The following is a 15,518-nucleotide window of genomic DNA, read 5'->3' as shown; positions in this document are numbered from 1 at the left end:
AGGCAAAAGCATCGTGACACCTTCCAGTAGCCCTATGGACTCCCGATCTTAATATACTGGTAGCCGGTAGTGATTGACTGAGGATGGTCGGGGAAAGAGAGACTCTGTTCGGAGAGGCCTATGATAGGCCTATGTCAAGCAGTGGACGATTGTTGTATCATGATTATGAAAGCTATGTGTGTGAAAGCTATCCTTGTTACATGCTAATAATAATTTTAATGTATTTTGTACAATACCAGCTGCTAAAGACTACACCACCAAAAATGTGTGTGTGTGTGAAATGTGAAACAACTCCTCAAGAAATGGTAATTTTTAATTGGAGTTTCTTTCATGTGACGCACTACACACAACACATGCAGGGTGAACAACGTTAAAGTGCATATGAAGTGATTCTAAACAACTTTTTTACTACTTCATAAAAACTTTGGCCAGTAAAAAATTTAATAATTCTTTATGGCGTTAAGATATTTTGTAACCTTAGAGAAATAACACAAGGTGACCTGTGTATAACTTGTGCAGAGATAGCGAGGTTCAACAATATCAGATAATATAGTCTATGGATTACTGAATCAATATTCTGAAGACTCATCTTGTCTATGGTTAGTAACACTACTCTATGATAATCTTCTACTTTTGCTGTTTTGTCCATAGAGAAAAGAACACTACGTTTTGTCTATGAAAACAGTTTTCAAAATAAAAATGGCGCAGGTGCCTGTGTACGGGTTGGCTTCTCATGCTCGAAAAGTATGTAGCCTCTATAAAAAGGCTCTCCGTAATTTGGAGATGTATTACGATAGACGGTAAGATTTTTTTGATATCTAAAATATAAATCCTAAACATACCGGCCTCTCCTGCAAGTTACGTAACCTACTGTTTTCCTTTGTATCAATACTATTTACTGTTTATTTTCCAGATCTGGTGATTATTTTCATACAATCCTTAACTAATAAACGAAACAATTCCATGAACCTTTAATGATATTGTAAGAAATTCGATTTTAATCATAGTAGTATTTGTATAAAAGAGTTTTTTGATACTCTTGTTGACAGTAGAATCAGCTGTTTAGGACTTGGTATTTTTCATAAAATATCCATTTTATAACGTTTTGTGCCTCATCTCTAGGCCCAGATCAATCTTACTTCTACTACTTAAAGCAATCCTACAATTAAATGTGCATAATAAAGATAACAATAGACATAAGTAGAAGAATTACATTTAAGTAACAAGTTAATCCAACTCTATGACCGATGTGTTTCAGTCATGTGTACCGCTACCAGGCAGTTCTGATGCGAGAGCGCTTCGACCAGAATGCTAAAATAAGGGACATGAGAAAAGCTACCGAACTACTGAAGGCTGGCGAAGAGGAGCTTTTCCTTATTCAACACCCAATCCCTAAGAAATGTAAGCATTAATTTATCTGTAAAGTATGGTAAAGTGGATAAATGGATTCAGACTCTTAATTATTGTAAAGAGGATTAGCATGAGGCTGTTTATTTAAAAATAAAAGTTAATAAATATGGGAGGAGACAATAGAGACATCCCTTATTTCCATATCTTCAAGTTAAATGCTAAATAAAACCAAAACAATGATAAAATCCATACCTAAGAAAGTTAAATTCAATTACCATTTTAAATGTTTGTTGTTGGCTCGTGCCAACTATGAAAAAAAAGTGAATCAAAGCTAACACTACATTTTCTGTTGTGTTCCAGTCACATACAGCCCCGGCGGTGTTGCATTTGAGCGTGAAGTGGAGCCCCCGGACTGGGTGCTGGACTACTGGCACCCCCTCGAGAAGGCCGAATACCCGGAGTACTTCAAGCGACGGGAGGAACGCAAGAAACAGTTCATTGAGATGTGGGAGAAGGAGTATGGAAAGGAAGACCCTAAGAGTGCCCATCACTGAATGTAGATATTGTGTATAATGTATATTGATTATGAATAGTAAATTTGTGTTTATTACTTTTGGCTGTGTAATTTTAGAAGTTAGAAAACTATTGAGGCCTTAAAATAGTTAGATACCAAATAATACAACTTAACAAGTATTTGATAATTTTGTATTTCATACAACTTTTTACAAATATTTTATTCTAGCTTCATCCATTTATCATAGACTAGTACAGTCTGTATAGCATCCTTTAAGATGTTAGTTTTCCCTTTTTTCTCCATTCTAAACATTTATTATAATGGAAGATAGAAAAGGATCATTGCTCTGTTAACAAAAAGTAATCTTTATAGTTATTATTAAAACTTATTATTTTATCTCCATAATCATGAAAGGTTTCTAAAATATTTATGCAAACTCAGTCATATTTAAATAATAAACTCTTAAATGCAGGTTTATCAATACACAGTGGAGATATTATATGTAGTAGAAGTAGGTATTTCTATTCTAAAACATCGAAAAGATAATGATCTTAAAACCACATAGTAAAAAAAATAAATACAAAATATCATTTGGATAGATAGGCTTAATACACATCATGTAATAGACACAACATTTATATTACCAATCTAGTCTACAACATTTATTTTAAATCGTGTACATAACTACGAATTTACATATAACATCATCAGAAAAAGAGACGTGAAATATAAAACTTTCCAAAAACACCCCATAAAATTGATAAACACAGGTGTTTTTAATTTAAAAAATAAATAAATAAGTACCTTATGTATAAGACGCTTAAATAAAGAAATGAAAATCCAATCTAAAGTGGCTGCTCTCACTATGTATAAAGAAAGAATATGCGCTTTTGGCGGTGACTGCAAAGCAGGGATGCTTATAGGATGGGCGAGTTATAAGAAATTATTTTAATTTTGGGCCGCCATTTAAATAAATACTTTCATTATCGGTCTGTCTTATACACAACAACCAGCATCGTAGTCTTAGGAGTAAATCAAGAAATGCAACGATGCAGTTGTATTAAAATATAACTGCATATAAATAGGCAGATATTCACTTATTTATTTACCTAACATCCATAATAATGTATGATTCTTTAAAATCCTGTAATCCCGGTCAACAAAAAACTCAACTCAAACGACCTCAAATAAATAAAATAGGTCTTTAGAGCGATTAGGAAAGATAATTCTGTGACTATCTGTCTGAAAATCTATCCTAAAAACCAGCAAATGTACAATAAAATAAAGAGGCGTGGGCGGAATGCGTCAAGAGTCAAGACTCTGACCTCATGGTTCGCTATGCTGTATTGATGAGCTCCTACTGCATGCTTTTTATCATTCCATCGCCACATTGATACCAAACGAACCTATTGAAATTAAAAACAAAATATTTTTCCTGCGTCATTGTTCCGAGAATCGGGGGTCCGTTCATTTGCATCAATATTCCGGGTAATATTCGGGGTCCGTTCAGTTGCCGCCGAGCGTGTGTCCGCGGCCCCAGGCGTGTCCCCCGAACACGGTGGCGCCGGGGCGGGCGGGCTGCGCTGGGCGCGCCGTGGGGGCGGTCCCGAAGCCGCCCATGTAGCGGGTGTCAGGGAACAGCTGCTTGCTGTGGACGAATGGTTATAATTTTAGATCGAAGTGGGTTTGTAAAAATTGTGAGGCAAAAGATGTGAGTGTATAATAATGAAGAAGTCAAGTGAACAAATGTCATAATAAAAGATAATATACATATTATAATAACGATACAAATGTAAGAAAATTAAAAAAATACAAAAAGAGAGCAACTATGCTCACTAGGCCCCGACGAGATTCCGAACTCGTGATCTCCTGTTTACTAGACAGGCGCTTTAACCAACTAAGCCACGGCGCCATGTCACTTGTGCACGAAAATATCGACTAGTTTCATGTAGCGCGATGATAGTGACCTTTTCGCGAGCGTTGATATTTTTGAGCTATCATTATAAAATTATATCGATAAGACTGGCCTTGGAATAAATTAAATTAGGCGAAACAATAACCAGAGCGCCACACACGACAGCCGCGCACTACATTACATCTTCATAGCTATTCTTGGTTGGATGAGAAAAGCCGAGGATAGTGTTGTTGTGGCGCTGCTTGGGAGAGGCCTATGTCCCGCAGGGAAAGATTACGAGCTGATGATGATGATGATGATGATGATGCCTTACGTTGACGATTAGTAGGATACGTGTGTCGAACTGTAATGTATACTAAAGGCTGATTCACACACTGGTTAGTGCGAGTGTTTAGTAGACGATAGACTCATTGCTGGGCTTGTTGTAACCCTGTATAATATTTGCAAAACTTTTGAATCTGACATACATACTCAGCAATGTACGTCTACTCGCAGACTACTCACACTCGCAATAACCAGTGTGTGAATCAGCAATAACAAGCAGGCTGGCGTTGCGAGTATTGCGTCTCTGTAGTGTAGGTGTGTGGAAAGTGTAGGTACTCAGTGCGCGTACTCTAGCGCGTCACTGCAGTGTTTAGTCTTACAGTGTGGCGAGTGTACTCAGTATATGTGGCATGTGGCGAGTGCACTCAGTGCGTGTAGTGTACTCAGTGTACTCACAGGAAGGCGGGCGGCGCGAGCAGCGCGGGGCCGCCGAACTCCTGCGGGTACTTGAACAGCAGGAAGAACGACAGGTGCCCGATCAGGATGCCCAGCAGCTCCATCACTCCGCTGCAAACAAATATGTGGAATTAGATGAAATCTGGATGCAGCCAAGGACATGTAGAGGGGGCATCTGTCGTAGGCTTGTCGTTTCTTGTGGCATCATGCATGCACCAAATGGCGTAAGTGTGAGCGACCACACTTCTGGTCTGGAGACGCGTCAATCAATGAGTAATTGCATTCCTTCCAGTATCAATAGAAAATTGACTCAATAATACTTTCTTTCAACATTTCAGTTAAAAAATTATATGTTTTACTGAGTTATTTTGAGAGCATAGTTAATATGAACTCGTGAAAAGCTTGTTTTAAACATACCCTCCGCTGATGACCATGTTGAACGCGAGCAGCACCCACGGCAGATACATCGCCTTGAACCGCGTCCCGAACCAGAACGAGACCACCACGTCCTTGTTGAGCTGGCACCACACGTACAGGACAGACAGCACCATCGGGTCCATTAGCAGCTGTGGAGAGTGGGATAGCATGTTACAGAACAATACCACCATTAGAATAATTGGATCATATGGCTGCTGTGGAGAGAACGAGATAGCAAGTTACTGATGATTCAGTGTGCTGTTTCAATTATTTTAGTTTCTAGATTTCGCGAGGCAGCAGGCTTGTTTGATAAGGAGGAAGTATAAAATTCATAAGACTAAACATTTGACTGAAAAATCTACTGAATGATATGTCGATAGGGAGGCTTGTTACATGCATACGACCCTGATGTTCAAATGAACCTGGTTTTTGTGCTTCATGTAATGGTTCTTCCAGATAAACTTCACCAAACAAAGACCACATTTGTACAAAGAGGACTCTCTTATAGTAGTAATACATATTACTAGTGATACAATAAAACTCACAGGCAAGTTAACAAGCAGCCCAATGATGACGCAGCAGATCCAGTTGAACACCAGCATGGTGCAGTAGTCGGCCGGCTTGCCCGCGAACATGCCCGTCTCCAGCCGCTGCGAGTAGTTGTACAGGAAGTAGCAGTTGATAAGGAAGTGGAAGCCGGTGGATGGACCAATCGGGTAGAAGAACAGAGCTGTTAGCGGGCGCCATATCTGGAACATACATGAAGATTTGATTAGTTTTTTGTCTGTTTGTTCCAGGTAAGCTTGTAAATATCTGTAAATTGCCACTGTAAAGACAGCTATAAATATTGTGTGTATCTTAAAACAATAGTAATTGGCCAAATTTGTTTTTGTTCATCACACATGGCATAAAGCCACAAATAAATATTAAATTAGTTAATGCTACAATTTAGAGTATTTGTCTTTGAGCTGGCCCAGGATCCAGTTAAAATGCGGTCCGTCTGTCTAGACCTCAATGCAAGAATGTTGGATTCTTGTCTAAAACATTCTATGAATATGTATAAAATTGGGACTGAAATATTACAGAAAGAAGTAGGGACAGCAATGTGCTCCTATCTATGCTGGGTAATACATGTACTTATTGAATTTGTGTTGCATGATTTAATAAAACTAAGGATAAGACTCAAACAACAAGCCCAAAAAGGCCACTGCAGAAAATGGGTTTCAACCAATATTCCTATGGGTTTTCTGCCATAAACTATGTTCTCTATAAACATTTACTACAAAAATGCCAATCAAAGAACTAGACAATGGGTTGATTTTCATTAATACAACAACTAAACTATACTACCCTCTAACTCTTCCAAATCCACAAATATTGTACAACAGGTGTACCTAACAACTACTAACATCAATAAATATGAGATAAATTACCTGAAACTGCTGAACTAGAGGCACGAAGTCCAAGATCATGTAGTAGTAGTTAATAATGCCAAATCTTCCAATTAAACTCAAGGCTATTGTGAAAGTTAGCCAGTACCGGGTAAAGAACGGTACGCTGTTGTACCAGTCTTTAAATTCAGACATCTTCAAGCTTTTTCCTGTTGGTAAACACAAGTAGAAGACTACACTAGGGCACCAGTGTGAATAGCACAAACCGCCTAAATTAGTGACTTCACCAATGCACTATTGATCCAGGAATCACAGCAAAAAGTAATTGTTGTGAAACATAGCATAAAATAAGGTTTAGTACACGTGTACCGATAGAATTTGTCCAGAAAATTCAAGAGCGTAGGATGATTTGGTTGGATTTTTTGACATTTAGATTTGACAATATGACATTTTGTTTGTGGGTTGCCATGTCAAAAATATAATTTACAAATATATTTTACAAAAAATCTCTTATTTCTGCAACCGCTTATTTTTCATTTACTTATTTAACCTCTTCTTATTGAGTGAGTGGAGGTGAAGAAGTGTGAGATGACTCTTCTCAATTGAGTTTGAGGAGAGGATATGAACAGTCTTGTTCGGACTCCGGAAAGACGCGTCCACGGCGGCCGGATGAATGAACAGCTTTCATATTAAAAGAAACGCGTCCCACCGTCCGCACCACTCAATCCACCCGCTGGCGTCGTGGACGCATGTCCCAGAATGGAAGTAATAAGTACTAAGTGCAAGCTTCCAAAAAACCGAATAAAATCGCGGCCTAAACGCTAAAGCTCACAGAACAAAATTTACGGATACATACGTCACACAGACTTTTAAGGATACGTTTGTTTATGGTTGTAGTTGGGTTGTGTTTAATGTCAAAAAATATTACGAATTATTGGTAAAAAGTTAATAATTTGCCTTTTAAAATGAGATTATTAGCTCGAAAATTAGTTAACTGCAGTAAATTATCGTTCACAAGAATCTGTGCGGGTCGGCAATATTCGAAAGAAGTGAAGAAAGATGAAAAGGAAAATAAAATGGAAAATATTCCTAGAAGTAAGGTTATGTTTACTACTTTAATTAAGTATATTATAGTGAAATTTAAAGAAAACTTTCATTACATTTGTACTCTTTCAAACAAATATTGTTTAACTCTTTGAAAGCTTCATACGGCTTTAATATATCATGCTTACTTCCATATTTGTAGATTTGAGTACGTGATCTTATATTTTTTTCACATAATCTAGCTTTTGCTCGCCAAAATCGTATCTTTTTAGGGTTTCCTGTGGAAAATCCGGGATTAATAGTCTTTCCACATTATAACTATTTTGAAATTCATTTATGATTTACATAATATTTGCTATTTCCAGATGTTATAGTCGAGAGGTATGGTGAAATAGTAACCCTCAACATTGACCGTCAAATCACGAGGAACAGTCTTGACATCGTCACTCTGAGGGAGATTGAAGCTGTCATCGAGGAGTTTGACAAGGATGAGAAGGCCAAGGTGCTGGTGTTCCACGGAGAAGGAGGCTCGTTCTGCTCCGGCTACGATGTGGATGAGCTGGAAGAAACAGGCTACAATGCCCTGTTCGATGCTTCGGTGGGTTATTTAAGATGTGCTACTTTTCTATTTTGTTAATTAATATCAACACTACCATCACATCTAACATAGTATAAACATTAAGGCTAAAGTTTTTCAATTAAATGTTTGTAAATCTTCTAGCTTTGTAGTTATGGAAAAAAATACAATATGCATCCTCAAATGTTATGTGCCACAATCATCATCATCTGATTAGTCGCTAGCCTATCCTGGCAACACTCTGTCCTGCATACCTCAATTAACCATTAATTCCAGGCCCGACTCCGGCGGCGTCCCATGTGCGACAAGGTGACAATAGCAGCCATCTCAGGGTATGCTGTGGCCGAGGGGTTCGAGCTGGCACTGGCTTGCGACCTGCGGGTCATTGAAGACACAGCTATTTTAGGGTGCCTGGGTCGCAGGTTTGGTAAGTTACAGGGAATATAATATTGACTTTAAGACTAAATGAATGAGTATTTCAGTCTTTTTGAGATTATTGAACAAGCATAACAAGGCATTTTGCTGTAGCTCTAGATATACAATAGATAGACCTATCTTCTTCCTGCATTACTTTCTATAAACTGTATCCCAAATTTGTAACAGTAATGAAATGGCAAATCAAAAGTCTTAAATAACAATCATAACACACACAAAAACATCCATCACCACCGTTGCCACCATCACACCATAGTTGTCACCAGTTTACCTCACAGCAACTACTACAAATTGTCTCTACATACACTTTCATCCCTACTCTACAATTAAAGCTGTCTTTATCAATACACTTCAATCTCTATTATATCATATTCATAAAGCTGTCCACCCTCCTCCCCAGGAGTCCCACTAGGCCTACTCGGCGGGCGGCGGCTGACGGCCCTCATCGGGCTCTCCCGCGCACTCGACCTGCTCATCACGGGGCGCCAGATCACCGGCGTGGAGGCGCACGAGAAGGGGTTAGCTGCTAAACTGACCACTACTGGGACTGGTATGCTCTTTGTATTTACATACTAGCAACGAACATAAGTACTTCTCTATCAAAAAACATACTGGCTTTATCTGGGAGGGTTTAAAAAAAATCGCTTGGGTATTTGGGGATAGATAGTAGCCTATGTTTTAACCAGTTGAATCCCGTTAAATCAGACAGTACAGATCTATATGGCGATTTTGGAAACTCCCAGATTTATCCAGCTTATTTACATGCCAAATTTCAAAAATATAGCTTCGATTTGCTGTGAAAGAGTACCTAACAAATATACTTACAAATATACTTACAAACCTAACGCGTTTATTGCTAGGATATAAAACATCGTATACCACATGCTCTCACAGCTAGTAACTCCAAAAACCCTTTCCATTTCCAGCACTAGGCGAAGCCATCAAGCTAGCCAAATCGATCGTGAAGTTCCCGCAAGCGGCCCTCATGATGGACAAGCTACAAGCCGTGAACTCGACGTTGAACCCCAACAGTGAAGACAGCATGCGTGATGAGGCGCACGCGCAGATCCTGCTGGGACAAGCTGTTGAGGATATTAAGGAGGGACTCCAGAAGTTTCAGAGCGGTTAGTAGATAGTGGTTGATTGAATTGAATGATCAAAGTGAGTGATTCTATGAACAAAATTACTAATTGAATGAACGAAATGCACGATTGAATGAACGTAACGAATAAATGCAGAGAAAGAAACAATACGAAAATGACCCGTACTCAAAAAAGGTCTATTAATACTCTCTTTAGGAGCGGTGGAAATTTTCCCATTGTTTCTGTTATGGATATTAGAAATGAGCTGTGAAAGTTTCAGACCAAACTATCACTAGCATAACATCCATAATTCAAGTAAATACACTAATTATCCTCATTCGATTCCAGGCATAGGTCGCCACGGCAAGTTCTACAAGCTGACAGAAGTGCCCATGAAGGACTGGGAGCTCGAGGACAGCGTGGAAGAGGTCACCGTCATAGACGCAGACCCTGACGCGCCCAAGGACGATAGTGAGGACAAGAAGAAGAAATAAGGTGGCCAGTGTTAGCTATTTTGAAGGCAGAAATTCTAATTTTAAAGCTGTCAAACTAGAAATTTTGCAATCAAAAATTACACGTACGGGGACAATCACACAGTCGAATTTTAAACCAAGCAATGAAGGCTTTGACACTCTAAAATTAGAATTTGTGACTTCAGAATCGACATCAGTGTCGTAACGCGCCCAAAGAAAATAAGAAGAAATGAGGTGGCCAGTGTTGTAGACTTGTTGGTAGTTACTGGGTGTTGATGTAGTGGTGTGGTAAGCCGAAAGCGAGTGACTCAGGTTGTTATTATGGACAGCTTTGGTTCTAGTATTGAAAATACGCGAAAAAATGCTTCTTATCAGTATTAACTTTTGATTACATGATTTTCTAGTATTGGCAGTTAAATATACAATAGTTATTCAGAATGAAGAAACGTGTTATCTCATTTTGATTTACTAAACCACTTTAGCAACAACCTGTATAGTGTTAGCAAGCTATCTTGTGAGGTCCTCTAGGTTGTTAAGTATTCTGTAAGTTATTGTTACGAATTTTGTATTGTTTGAAGTAATTCTAGTCATGTACCGTACAAAAATGCCAATGATCGTACCTTTATAGCGAGGCTGACAGCGTTCCTTTCTTTTTCAATAGTTAGGTCACAGTAGAGGCTCAAAACTTAATACCAATTTCGATTTACATGCTACCTAAGCCTACATATAAGTATTAACAACATATCGTTTCAAAACAACAAAGATGAAGCCAATAATAAATGACTGAAAATTTAACCTTTCTTTTATTTATCGATAGATGGCGTTAAATGTAAATCAAAATGGCGACGACCTAACATTTCAAAATGGCGTCCAATATTCTGCCGTTACTAATCTGAAATTTTCATGACATTTCTAGAACTACGCTATATTGTGTAAAATGCAAACGCAAATAATTTTACCATAAATTTATTTTACATTACAAAAAAGACTTATCCCCTATGACAACACCTATTCCTCCAGTCCCTTCTCAGCCTGGTACTTGTAGTGCAGCTCAGAACAATCTTCATTGGAGATGTTGACCCAGCCCTGTGAGCTCATGTGGTACACGCGCACTATGCCGCCCAGTAGCACGATGCGACACGGTAAGTATCCTAGTTGTAGGTATTTTTAACCGACTTCGAAAAAAGGACGAGGTTCTCAAATCTTCATTCCTTATTGCTTTTACCTAGTGTAATTTAGAACAGTATTCGGTGTAGATTTTGACTTTTCTTTAGATTGTCTTTATTGACCGATAGATGGCGCTTAATTCAAATCAAAATGGCGGCTATGTTAAAATGCCGTCGAGCTGTAATTTTTACTACATTTACGATCTAAGCGACTTATGCATAATGGTGTAAAATGCAAACGCCACTAATTTTACCATAAATTTATTTAACATTAATACAAAAAAAACCCTAAACCTATTCCTCCAAGCCCTTCTCAGCCTGGTACTTGTAGTGCAGCTCGGAACAATCTTCGTTGGAGATGTTGACCCAGCCCCGCGAGCTCATGTGGTACACGCGCACTATGCCGCCCCAGTAGCACGATACGACAAGGTCAGCCTCTGCTGCCACTGCACGGGCTCGTTATCGACGTGGATATACGTTGCTATCGCGATTCTCCATAAATATGGCAGCGGCGGTTGGTCGAACGCGTATTATACGACTTTATCGGCGTCGATAAAAGACGCGTGTAGTGGCATTCGTGAAACCTGGCGCCATTCAATCGATGCGGAGATGCAGGACGCGGAGATGACGTGGTCCGAGGTGAAGCTCGCTGCCGTCGACAGACTGAGATGGAGAACCGTTGTGTCTGCCCTTTGCCACACGGGGGGGTCATAGGACACCAAGAAGAAGAAGAAGTGGCATTCGTTTGGAATTTTTACTTTTCCTGAGCTTGTTTTATTGACCGATAGATGGCGCTAAATTCAAAACAAAATGGCGGATGTCATCAGCCTAAAATGGCGTCCAGCCGTTATTAATCTGAGATTTTAGGAACGACGATAAACGATGCGGTGCTAAATGGAAACGCCAATAATTTTACCATAAATTTATTATACAAAAAAAGATCTTAACCCTATGACAATATTTACTCCTCCAATCCCTTCTCAGCCTGGTACTTGTAGTGCAGCTCGGAACAATCTTCATTCGAGATGTTGACCCAGCCCTGTGAGCTCATGTGGTACACGCGCACTATGCCGCCGGAGTAGCACGATAGTGGCTCGATACGACACGGTAAGTAGCCTGAGCTGCCGCTGCACAGGCTCGTTATCGACGTAGATTAACGTATTTTATTGCGATTCGCCATAAATACGGCGGTGTGATTGATCGAACGTGCACTAAACGATTCGTTAGGGATTTTTACTTTTCTTTAGCTGGATTTATTGGCCGATAGTTGGCGCTAAATTCAAAACAAAATGGCGGATGTCATCAGGCTAAAATGGCGTCCAATATGCAGCCGTATACATATAGTACAGAAAACAAACGCCAATAATTTTACCATAAATTTATTTTACTTTAATACAAAAAAAACCCTAAACCTATTCCTCCAGCCCCTTCTCAGCCTGGTACTTGTAGTGCAGTTCAGAACAATCCTCGTTGGAGATGTTGACCCAGCCCTGTGAGCTCATGTGGTACACGCGCACTATACCGCCGGAGTAGGCGTCGCGGTGCGTGGCGTGGTAGATCGCGCGGCGGCCGAGCTCTGGAGGAAAGAAATGTTTTTATTTATTTGTTGTAAAGTTATATCATTCTTGACGATAAAGTTATACCTATATGTAATGACACATACATACATAAGAAAAAGAAAGGGGATTACATAAGATAAGTAGTCTATGGACTAGGTTTTATAACCGTGGTGACAGAATTAGAGAGTCGTCAGTTGTCGACTACCCAGGTGCGCCGAACGCACGACTCCTTTCATGCACCACTCTTAATAGAATCAGCTATTGGAAGATTGTAACACCCAGGTTTGCTGTTACAATTTCTATGTGGGGGACATGACATCTCACACAGGAGTTAAGTTAGCTTAGCTGAAAATATGGGGATATGTACAAAGGTTCCATGCCACATACAGATCTTCTACCCCTCAAAGCAAAATAAACAAAGGTTCCACTCAAAGAACCTCATACAAGCTATTCGCCTACTATTCAGAATAAACTACTCCATTATCCCCCTTACCCTGAGCCTCCAAATCAGTCAGGTCCCACTTGTACCCGGAGTCCAGCACTCCGAAGGCGTACACGGAGCCGGAGCCCACGGAGAACACCTTGCCCGGCGTGCGCGTGCCCTCGCTGTCCACGTAGTAGAGCTGGGCACCCTGGGGATAGATGATATTGGTAAGAATAAATGGCAGATGGATAGAATAATCTTTATTTGTACACAATAAGAAAATAAGTAACCTAACTATTATAATGACTTAGATGCTTATGCTCAACCTATTCAGAGGTTTAACTATCGTAGAGGTAAATCTGTTCAGCATGCTTATTCAAATGTTTTACCTACGTCTTAATAAGTACCTAGAGTTTAGAAGTTGATTTTAAAAACAAAGTTTTGTAAATGTCATATTACCAGAGAAACTTTAGAAAGCTTACCAAATGGTTCCTAAAATGATGAATACTTTTACCTATCAACCATTTATTTCTGTATTTTATGACTTTTTACGACATTTTAAGCAGAGAGAATCTTAATTAAAATAAAAACTAACCCTCTTATCATAACCAGCCAGCATCATTCCCATACTCAGCCCCATGCCCTTGTAGTTATAAACCATGTTGGCCATCAGCTTGCTGGCAGCTGCCACAGAGATGCGCTCCCTGTTGCGAAGCTCGTAGAGGCGACATTGCTTCGCCAGCACTTGGTCCCAGTAGACGCAGTCAGCTGCTCCTCCGGCCAGTGTTCCTGAGAAATGAATGAAGAGTTTGAAAATAATCTAAACATGTTTAAAAAACAAAGATGATAAAACATCTATTTAACATTAAATGGATGTTTTAAGCACTATCAAAATAACATAATACTTATTTAAATAAATAACTAAACATAATGCATCTATCTACCAAATACTGTAGGTCCATGCACCTGGTTTTAACTTTTCTGTGGTACATTGTGGTTTTAATTGTGTGTAAGAGCTCCTACACAAAACTGTGAATTGGCGCGATGCGAGCTCGCAACACGCGCGACATCACACTCTCTCTTATGGAACACCTGTTAGTTGGAGGGAAATGTTTGTGCAATGTGATGAATTCACAGTTTTGTGTGGGAGACCTTAGTCCACCAAAATCTACTATATTTGAAACGAGTTTTCTTACCAAGTAAATAGTCGTTGATCTCTACAATCTTCTTCATGGACTGAGAGCCAATGAACTGACCGCCGGTTGCTCTGGAGTCCACCGCCAGGAGGACTCCTCCCTGTCAAAGTCAAAGTCAAAATTTTTTATTCATCGTACAAATATAAAATTTTCTGATGAACGTCAATTTTTACAAATTACTCTCCGTTCGGATAAGGGGGGGCTCTTTCTGTCTAACAATATCATTTGATTACGGCAATATAATATCAATGGTCTAGATAAAAATTGGCTTATGCACTCAGGGATTATTATGTGAAAAAATATGTAAGAATAGATTTGGCTGTAAGAAATTATGGGAAACTCTTCAGACATTCCAAATAATGCAGTGGTCATCATCGATATGCTAGTCCAGTGCTAGTGTTTGCTACCAAAATAGCTAGGAAGACAAATTAAAATGTAATGAATTCTAGTGTTGGTATGTTTATTGAAACAATGACTAAGCAATATGATAAAATGCTTTCAGATACAAATTTTAAGAACTTTTGGGAATATAGATATTCTAAGGGCTTATAGAACATGAGCTGTGTGTACTGACCTGGTATCTGAACCCAAGAGTAGTGGTTCCATGGTCGAACTGGATCTTGATTTCCTTTCCTGTCTCATCCTTTGAGTTGAACTGAGCCAAAGTTTCTACAGGCTGTAAATAGACAAGTAAATAATCTTAATAAGTTGGAAACAAAGAGATCTGAGGAGATTTTAATGGGAAATAACCTAAACTTACGTTTGCGAACGGAGGAGTAGCAAGCTGGGTGCTGTTTATGAAATTCTGGCTGTATTCAAACACGTCATTGTTGAAACAACCTAGTGCGTCCGCCGGCTTCAAATTAATTGCTTGGTTCAGTCCACTAAGTTCTACTAGAGCCATTTTGATGAATTATTCTGCAAAAAGTTTAATTTTGTGATGACAAGCAAAAAGTTCAAAACGCCGATTTGACAGATGCTGCTGAGGCATAGACTAGGCAGAGAACACAGACAAAGAGACAAATAATAGCTGTATCTGTGACTGCATCAGTATTGCAAGCTGAGAAAAACCCAGTCTGTGCTACTGACTTTTATTTCTACCTTCTAGATGGCGCTAGTAACGTATTTTAATATCTATATTACTGCCATCTGTTATCAAGCAGCAGAATCTTTTTGTCTTCATTCATACGTTACCATTTATTACTAACAGATGGCAGAAGTGGTAAAATTTCATCGCCAATTTTAATTTTGTATT

The 15,518-nt window shown here is 39.1% G+C and overlaps 4 protein-coding genes and 1 non-coding gene across 6 annotated transcripts; 2 read left to right on the top strand and 3 right to left on the bottom strand.

Annotated features, from left to right (window-relative positions):
- Window positions 1–672: 672 nt before the first annotated feature.
- On the top strand, window positions 673–1,960 carry LOC119691735 (NADH dehydrogenase [ubiquinone] 1 beta subcomplex subunit 9). The gene is made up of 3 exons (XM_011554934.3): window positions 673–800; window positions 1,259–1,401; window positions 1,711–1,960. The coding sequence occupies exons 1-3, from the start codon at window positions 676–678 to the stop codon at window positions 1,902–1,904; spliced, it is 462 nt and encodes a 153-aa protein (XP_011553236.3). The 5' UTR covers window positions 673–675; the 3' UTR covers window positions 1,905–1,960.
- An 80-nt stretch (window positions 1,961–2,040) lies between these two features.
- Window positions 2,041–6,738, bottom strand: LOC105384659 (derlin-1). The gene is made up of 5 exons (XM_048628253.1): window positions 6,350–6,738; window positions 5,462–5,665; window positions 4,917–5,065; window positions 4,500–4,610; window positions 2,041–3,512 (listed from the first exon to the last, which is right to left on the bottom strand). The coding sequence occupies exons 1-5, from the start codon at window positions 6,500–6,502 to the stop codon at window positions 3,371–3,373; spliced, it is 759 nt and encodes a 252-aa protein (XP_048484210.1). The 5' UTR covers window positions 6,503–6,738; the 3' UTR covers window positions 2,041–3,370.
- Trnat-agu lies at window positions 3,702–3,776 on the bottom strand. Its single transcript has one exon. It is a non-coding gene; the product is annotated as a tRNA-Thr (tRNA).
- Window positions 6,739–7,213: 475 nt separating the features above from the next.
- On the top strand, window positions 7,214–10,210 carry LOC105384658 (probable enoyl-CoA hydratase). Its single transcript, XM_038109361.2, has 6 exons — window positions 7,214–7,402; window positions 7,717–7,949; window positions 8,205–8,355; window positions 8,764–8,913; window positions 9,290–9,487; window positions 9,794–10,210. The coding sequence occupies exons 1-6, from the start codon at window positions 7,273–7,275 to the stop codon at window positions 9,937–9,939; spliced, it is 1,008 nt and encodes a 335-aa protein (XP_037965289.2). The 5' UTR covers window positions 7,214–7,272; the 3' UTR covers window positions 9,940–10,210.
- A 1,781-nt stretch (window positions 10,211–11,991) lies between these two features.
- LOC105384657 (proteasome subunit beta type-5) lies at window positions 11,992–15,263 on the bottom strand. 2 transcript variants are annotated; one of them, XM_048628235.1, is made up of 7 exons: window positions 15,024–15,263; window positions 14,838–14,939; window positions 14,264–14,363; window positions 13,663–13,856; window positions 13,137–13,275; window positions 12,618–12,660; window positions 11,992–12,166 (listed from the first exon to the last, which is right to left on the bottom strand). In XM_048628235.1, the coding sequence occupies exons 1-7, from the start codon at window positions 15,165–15,167 to the stop codon at window positions 12,046–12,048; spliced, it is 843 nt and encodes a 280-aa protein (XP_048484192.1). In that variant the 5' UTR covers window positions 15,168–15,263; the 3' UTR covers window positions 11,992–12,045. The 2 variants fall into 2 exon arrangements, with proteins under 2 accessions (XP_048484192.1, XP_011553233.3); XM_011554931.3 differs by lacking the exon at window positions 11,992–12,166 and having other exon boundaries at window positions 12,448–12,660; window positions 15,024–15,261.
- Between the last annotated feature and the right edge of the window lie 255 nt (window positions 15,264–15,518).

This window comes from Plutella xylostella, chromosome 20 (assembly GCF_932276165.1).
Source record: "Plutella xylostella chromosome 20, ilPluXylo3.1, whole genome shotgun sequence".
NCBI lineage: Eukaryota > Metazoa > Arthropoda > Insecta > Lepidoptera > Plutellidae > Plutella > Plutella xylostella.
Note: the sequence above shows the minus strand (reverse complement) of the source record. Positions and strands in the feature narration are given on the sequence as shown.